Raw genomic sequence first — 8,576 nt, 5'->3', positions numbered from 1 at the left:
ATAAATTAGACTTATATGAAACTAATATTTAAAAATAAAGAATCTTTTAGGGCTGCATCCAAATCCTCCAATGCACATTTGCCACATCCAAGATTGCAGAGATAGTTTTTATAATAAAAAGATCAAAATGTAAATGCAAATTAAAACTCACCTGGAAGAAAACATGAAAGCTTTTAATTATACATTAGGACATGAACTAGTGGTGCAGTTCGGCCTCTAGAGGTGAAAAAGAGTATTACAACAACAAACTCTTCTGTATATAACAGTGAAAAACCAACACATATTTAATTTACTCTAATACAACAGAAAAGTATTTCTTACATTTGCAACACTTGGACCAGTTCATTTTTTTTGCTTGTTAAACAAGTCTTAATCAATTAGTAAAACATCTCGATTGAGTTTTTGTTGATTAATTGTCTGATTGTTTTAGCTTTATAATAGTTTTATTTATTATAGAAGTCAACAGTAGTTACCTCCAGAGCAGAGTTAAGTTCCCGATCATCTGATCAATCTGATCAATAACTCTCAGGTTATGACCGCCTGAAGAAGACAAACTTGCTGGATGGGGCTCGAGGAGCAGCGCCCTGTATTTTCACCACCTCCTCCCCTTTAACCACTGATCCGTGGTCAGATGTTATTCATTACTCCTATGACGTTATATCAACAACAAGAGTCGTCTAATCTGACCTCTGACCTCTGGTTAAAGGAATAGTTTGACATTTTGAGAAATGCGCTCATTTGCTTTCTTTTTTTCTGAGAGTTGGATGAGAAGATGGATAAAAACTCACATGTCTGTCCATTAAAAGACAGAGCCAGGCTAGCAGTTTCCATCGGTTTCCATTCTTTATGCTAAGCTAAGCTAACGAACTCTACCTCCAAAGTTTGGTTTCAATCTTTTCATCTAACTCGGGGGGAAAAAAGTAAACAAATAAAGTTGAACTTTTCCCTCAAGCTCAAATGTTCCCCTCGTACCTCCGTCGTTATCTCCTCTAAACGACACTCTGAACTTTGATTAACTTTTTAATTTCCCACCCCTTTACATCACCTTCCATGACATCACTAAACCCAGCCAATGAGAGAGCTTCCGTCCTATCGTATACCCCCAAAAAGAAAAGCTCAAACGATGCACTCCGCCTCATCACACGTGTCACGTTTGTCGCTTTCTTTGCATCACATGTGTGACGTTGACATTAATATATGTGTTTTGTGTTCATCGTCATCATTTTTTCCCCTGTTGTGTTTTCTTACTTTCTTTGCCTCCTGTACTCTCGCTTACGCTCTCTTCTGTCCATCCATCCATCCCCCACCAGAGTTTCGTTCTCCGTCACATGCGGGAAACCTGAACCGCTCGGCGTCTCTGAGCTGCACCGAACGCGCTCCGGAAAACGTCTCCGTCGGCGGGAGCGTCACTCAGATCCCGGGAACCCCCTTCCAGTACATACCGGACTTCTGCGTACGAGCTCTCTCGGACCTGCAGTTTGTCAAGGTAAGTACCAGTCAGATAACTCTGCTGATCAGATCCTTAACCTAAGTTAAAGTACCTTTACTTTAGCAGTAAAAGTACTTGTTGTGCAGTAAAATGTCTCCTGTAAGATGTTACTGTTGTAGCTGCTCCAGGTGGAGCTACTTTAAAGGGACAGTGTGTAAGATTTAGTGGCATCTAGTGGTGAGGTTGCAGATTACAAGCAACATTATGAGCCTCTGTGTCGGAGAAGTACGGTGGCTCAGCTCCTGGCAGCAGCATCTCCTCCTCCTCCAGGAGCAGAGCTTTCTAAAGGGAGTCTGGTGATCAGAAACACTACCACTTTTGTCCACAGGGGGCACCAGAATCAACACAAAATGAAAGTTACTTGTAACTTTAACTAACTAGTAATTATATCTGTCAAAACTACAATGTCACTATATTTCCCTCATTGTTTTATTGTATTATATATTATTGCCTTTTATGCACCTTTTTATGTCTTTTATTGGGTATGGCTGTTTCGAGGGAGATACTAACCGATCCACCTCTACTGGAGAGTACTTTGAGTCAACTTCTGTTGCTTTTAAATGTGCTATATGAATACAAATAATTGCAGTAATCCGTTCTAGATTTTATGAATTTAGGCACGTTTTATTAAGAAAGAATTATGGAATCAGAGGAACTGAACTCAGGAACTGAACTAGGAACTTAAAGTCCTGTTTGCACGTTCTTGTTTGTGTTTCTGGAACATCTGGAGAACCATGAAGCTGGAGAACCACTGACTCTCTTTCTCTTTTTTTAAATTCAAGGATGCAACAACAATTTACATATTTCGTGGCTGTATTAGAAAAAATGGGACGCTATTGGTTATGATTTGGTAACATTTTTGATATTCGCCTCACGGGTCGGAGAAAAACTGTATATTTTTATATATTTCTATATTTTCTTATCGTTGGTGTTTCGTCCTCCTCAGATCACTCGTGCTCAGTACCAGAACGGCCTCCTGACGTCCAGACTGGACAGCACGCCACAGTCCCCAGAAGGCAGTCACACTCGTCTGGACACGTCCGTCTCTTTGCCCCCGTGACGCCACCGGGGATCCGAGCTCCGCTGCCGTTGGCCACGCCTCCTGCTAAGCGCCCGCGGGCTAACACTCAGCCGCCGCTGCCACTGCCGCCGCCGAGCAGCCGCAGCGGCGCTCTGTCTCAATCCACCTCCTCTTCTAGCCGCAGACCGAGCCAGCCTCTGCTCCAAGCCATGCCCACTCCAACTAACCACACCCCTTTAACCCAACACCCTCCGTCCTCCATGAGCCTGACGGTGTGCACCTTTAACCCCCAACCAGCTCCGCCGTCCTCCGTCTCCCCTAAGCCCCAGCTGTCTCCACCCTCTCCCGGCTCGGAGAACGGGCCTGGAGAAACCACCACTCTGCTCAGTGAGCAGCAGAACTGTGCGGGCCCAACCAGGCCCAGCCACACCATCTGTCACACACACACTGAAAGCACCATCTAACGTAAAATAGTCCCTGAGGGGGAACTAAACTACCCGTACACTCACTCACTCACTCACTCACTCACTCACTCACTCACTCACTCACTCACTCACTCACTCACTCACTCACTCTCTCACTTACTCACTCACTCGCACTACTTCCTGTTTGCTCGTTGTCTCCAGAACTTGCTGAGGACCAGAACCTCATGTGTACTTTGTAAACAGAGATCCTCTTTAATCTGCATGTTCCCCCCCCTCCCAAAACTGAAAAGAATAGACTACAAAGATGACAGAGGGAACGCTAGTGAGCACGAGTGGAAACGTAGACGGGGTTTATGTTTGTAAAGGATCCGTTCACCAAAATGACCAAAAAACAATTTGTCCAGGTTTTTAGAGATTTCTGCCTTCACCTTAGTGAAAAATTAACTCAACAGAAACTATTTTCTGTGCATCATTTACAGACCTACAGTCTCCATAGGAGCCACTTTAAACAGAGAAACTCTGTGGATTATTAAGAATAACTTGGACATCGTGACTTAAACCGACTAGGAAGTTCCTTAAAACCTGCATTCTCTCTAGTGTCCATCAGGGGGCGACTCCTCTGGTTGTATAGAAGTCTATGAGAAAATGACTCTACTTCTCTCTTGATTTATTCCCTCAGTAAACATTGTAAACATGAGTTTATGGTCTCAATCTCTAGTTTCAAGTCTTCTTCAATACAGCATGATGTTCATTTAGTAAATGATGCTCCATTTAGAGTCAAACAGACCATAAAGCAGGGGATGCTTTAGGGCGGGGCTACACACTGATTGACAGGTCGACACCAGAGACGTATACGGCGTCTCTACGTCCTTCTCAGTCCAAATATGGTCACTTCCTGTTCACTGGTTGCAAAAAACAACATGGTGACGGCCATATTACAAGATGTCGACGACAAAATGAAAACTTCCAACCTGTTATTTCAGAGGCAGAAATCTCAAAAGCTCTGTACATAAAAAAACTAATTGCAAGTTTTTTTGTAATTTATGTGAACTGAACCTTTAAGTCACTGGTGGTATGACACAAACAGAAAAAAACTCACATTTCCAACACACAGTGCGTTGAAATCAGTAGTTATTTTATTTATTTATTTTTCGAAAGAGTGAAACTTCCAAAAACGTAAACGTAAGATTTTATTTATAGAGAGCGGCAGTTTGTTTTTGTGTTCAACAACTCCAAAAGGTTTCTATGGGGTCTGAAGTGTGTGTCGCTTTCTGACTTTCTCTTATTACTTTTAATTACAATCACAACTTGCGCTCTGATTGGCCAACCAGATGCTCTGTGTAATAGATAATATAATAATATGAATTACATGTGACTACCTGCAGAAACACCGGTGTGGTCCTTTAAGTTAATATTACTGGTGATGTGAAGGTGGGTGTCTTCCTGGCCTACCTCTTGACCAACGCAATATATATGTTTTAAATTATTTAATTTCTAAGAGTGATGATAGATTATTTATTTTCTGTTATATTAATTTATATATATATTGACATTCAATTTGTTGTTTTATATTTTAGAGATTTTATTTATTTTTTGCCTTCATTGGTTCTTGGAAACGGTTCAAGTTGAAGGACAAGCTGCAAACTTCAGACACTGTTTTTCCTCCACTAAATATTCCTCACTGTGAACGGAGCTCAGTGGACACCAGCTCTTTGTTGAAGCTTCACCAAGTCGTGAATCGAAGAGCTGACAAAGCTGGATCTTTAGTTTAACACTGTGCGTTCACTGACATGAAGCGATGGACTGATGATGTCAAGAACTTTGGTTTTTTTTTATTTATTCCACTGAGTTATTGTTTGTTTAAACACAAAAATATGGTTTCACTTTGACACAAATGCAGACACGAAGAGCAAATAACCCAGAGAAATGAGTAGTTTAATGCTCACAGTTTCTAAATATGCTTTGCACCTGACTGTGTAATAACTGCAATATCGTATTATGGCCATTAAAAAAAATGACGGGGCCCGAGGAGGGGGGATTATATTCAGAGAAAAATGCTGAATTTCCAAAATGTAAGTTGTACATTTACCAGAAAAAACTAGAATATTCTTTGAGATGATTAAGTCATATATTTGCATGGGAAGAAAATTGAAGAATGTGTTTTTATAATAAGCATCCAGACTTTGAAGAGTCATTGCAGTATATTTAACATATTAAAAAAAAAATTGTTAGTTTATTTCTTTTAAATTTATCGCTGTGATCTCAGAAAAGATCACAGCGATATTGGTTTTCTCCAGAATTTACCACTTGTGATTTTTCCCGGGAATGTCGCCACAGAAACCCTTTTATCATTGACTTCGGAGATATTTATTAAATTATTTAAATTAAATTTTCAAGATTATTACCCTTAATATTAAACTACAGCCAGGACATCGTTAGCTTAGTTTAGCTTAAAGACTGGAAACAGGTGGAAATGGCTAGCATGGCTCTGTCCAAAGTTAAGAAAATCGACATATTTGTACAAACATCAAAGTGTTTAATTATTATATTCCTTTAAATAACAAGTAATGTAATCTTCAGGAATCCAGCATAAAACACAAACTTCACTTTTTGTACGGATACAACAAACTGCTTTTTTTGCTAAGCTAAGCTAACCATCTCTTGGCTGTGACTGTATAGCTAATGGTCAGATATGAGAGTGGAATTCATCTCAACTCTCAGCAGGAAAGCGTTTCTTTCACTTGTGTTCCACACACGTATTTGTTAACCTTTGAGCTTGCAGTAAGCCCAGGGTTAAGGATTGACACTTGAATATTGGAAACACTCACAGCACAATAACGTGATGAGATTTAATGGACAACAAACGTTCCACTGCATGTCTTCACACTACTGATGTTAACCCTGTCGGGGCTAAATGTCGTTGGAAAAAAACCTCACATTTCTTCCTGTAACTGGACAATTGTATGTATGGCGTGTGTGTGAGTGTCTGAATGGCACTTCAAAACAATGTGAAATAGATTTTATTGTGTGTGTAAATGACATTGAACCCGTGTTTAGAGCAGAAAAGGAGTTTGAGAAAGTTTGGTTTGTGTTCCAGTGGAGATAAAGAGATTAACACGAAGACGACTGTAGCAGCTCACTTCTCACGGACTGAGCTCAGATGTTAAAGCTGCTAGCATGTAATCTACCTATTTATTTTTCTCTTATGTATGCAGTGACACTGAAACAATTTTAAGTGACTGTGAAGATAAATTATTTTGTTGATGATATAGTGATTTATTTAAAACAAGATAAGAAAAATGAACAACTGTTGTGTAAGGTAGCACTGGTTTGAAAAACACTTTGAACGTGTGAGTCACGTAGGTGAAATGTGAAAAAGTGAATATTCCAAAGCATTTAAGGTCATTTAAAGGTACAAAAGGAGGTTTATATTTTTATGAATCGAGTTGCCAGAAAAAAATGTTGCAATTGAAGATTTTTGCAAACCACAGGATACAATGAATGTCCACGTTTCTGAACAAAAATATGTTTCATAAATCAGCCACTCTGGTAAAAACGCAAAAAAGCCACGTCTTTAAAGTCGAGATGAAACGAAAAATTCATTTTTAACCCTTTTAGACCACATACCCTAGCATGTTGTGCCCCTGTTCAAATATATGCAATATATTTCTTATTTCGTATTTTTTATTTTAAAATCTGTAAAGTAAAATATAAATATATGTGCTTACATAAGCTAGTACCAACCAATTGCAACCAATACATCATTACGGTGGGATATGCAACAAGGTTACATAAAACAAGGTTACATAAAACAAGGTTACATAAAAAGTTACGTTAAACAGCGTTTGGAAAAACAACATTTCGGAAAACGTCTTGCGTAAAAAAATGTAAAACAACATAATGTTAAACAATGTTATGTAGAACAACTTGGGAAAAAAACAATGTCGTAAAGTACATGTTAACTTTTGGTTTTGTACAGGACACTAACATCGGCCTCCTGGGTGAAAGTCCTGGGTTTGTTTCTTGCTTGTTTGTCGTTTTTATGCCACATAACTTTCAATAACCGCCCATCGATATACTGTGTAACTTGCTCTGACTGAATTTAAAAACGTCCAAATTCAACGTATCCGCTGTTTGCAGAAATGTACAATGGCAGCATTTTTTATTGGCGACTGGACTGTTTCTTAGCTTGAGGTCTTACAGATGTCAAAATCTAGTTTTCAGACCTTTATTATTTCATTTTTGTGCTCAATTTTATCCCGGAGGGTCAACCTACGAGGTTAAACTGGCAATATAGAAGATCTGCACTCTGTGAAAACCATAGATTTAATTCAGCAGGACCTTCCAGTTCACTTACCTTAGAGGAAAACCCTGCTCAATAAATAGAAATATAGAGAAGAAATAGCCTTAAGGAAATGTAGACCTGCCTGCTGGTTCATAGGTCTCATGTAGCAATTGGTCTTATACTGGTTTCCGGTGAAGCCACTGGTTGGCTGTGTGACTACCAGTTTGTGTACTGGGAAATGTGCAAACAATTGTTCTACTTATTAATGTTGTATTTATTGTAAACACTGTATTTATTGTTGTTCTTATATATATTTTTTGTTGGTTATAGGCACCTGAAGGTGTGGTTCTGTGAAACGGGCTTCCAGCTGTAAGACGCAGCTTTTTATCGGGTTCATTTACCCAGAAACACTGTGTTCAGTTCCCTGATTGCTGTTTTGTGTGATTTTACTGTAAATACTCTGTACATGAAGAGACGGACATTTAAAAAAAATAGCTGAAAGAGATGTTGAAAATAGATCTATTTATAACGAGAGATGGGATGTTATTTCAAGTTTTATTTCCTTTGTTTTGTTAGGCATCAAATAGCAATAAACATTGCACAGAGTTGACCTCAAATAATAATTTACTCCTCATATCTCTGTCCATTCTTTGTCGTTAGACGTGATAACCAAATCCCTTCCTGTCATCCTTCAGCATCCTGTATCTGCCTCTTTTTCTCCTCTCCTCCCACACTTCCTTTTCACTTTTTCCTCATCTATTTTTCACCCTTATCTCGACTCGTCTCCCGCCGCTTAAAAGTATTGAAATTCCTGCAGCCTTTGACTGCCGCTCTGATTCTGCTAAGCCGTTTTTATTGTTCAGAGTTTTCTTCTTTTTTTTGGTTCTATCATGGGACTGGAGCGGGGGAGAGCAGGGCTTTATCAGCGCCTCCTGTAGTGTTGTTTTAAGCCCTGCGGCGGTGTGATGATTAGACCTGTACGAAGGTTAAATATTTTCTGGAACAGGGTTCTCAGGCCGGAGAGTTTTCCACACTGTGTATCATTCACAAGTGGATTGTTTGAGTTGTTTCGGGTTTCATGCATGTGGAGCGAAGCAGAAAAAGCGGATTGAACTTCCCCACAACATGTTTTTGCATGTTATTATCATCTTTTTTATTTAAGTTACTTTGCACACAGAGAGATCAGGCTGTATTTATCATAGTGGCAGTGCAGATATGAGATAAATGATGCCTCTGAAATATAAACAAAAATATTTATAGCTAAGTATTACAATAATACTTTAAACATAGTCTGGTCTGTGGTTTATAAACTCTGATACGGAAGTAAAGTATTTTCCCTTTTCACTTCCACAGGGT

The 8,576-nt window shown here is 39.2% G+C and overlaps 1 protein-coding gene across 1 annotated transcript in view; it reads left to right on the top strand.

Moving 5' to 3' along the window:
• The window catches only part of LOC129102251 (metal transporter CNNM4), a 19,022-nt gene extending 15,529 nt beyond the window's left edge, over nt 1-3,493 (top strand). Inside the window, 3 exon segments of the mRNA XM_054612307.1 lie at nt 1,311-1,486; nt 2,436-2,541; nt 2,544-3,493. Of these exon segments, the coding sequence (XP_054468282.1) occupies nt 1,311-1,486; nt 2,436-2,541; nt 2,544-2,974 (713 nt within the window). The 3' untranslated portion in view covers nt 2,975-3,493.
• The last annotated feature ends 5,083 nt before the right edge of the window (nt 3,494-8,576 follow it).

This window comes from Anoplopoma fimbria, chromosome 14, assembly GCF_027596085.1.
Source record: "Anoplopoma fimbria isolate UVic2021 breed Golden Eagle Sablefish chromosome 14, Afim_UVic_2022, whole genome shotgun sequence".
Taxonomy (NCBI): Eukaryota; Metazoa; Chordata; class Actinopteri; order Perciformes; family Anoplopomatidae; genus Anoplopoma; species Anoplopoma fimbria.
This window is presented reverse-complemented; position numbering and strand designations above follow the sequence as displayed.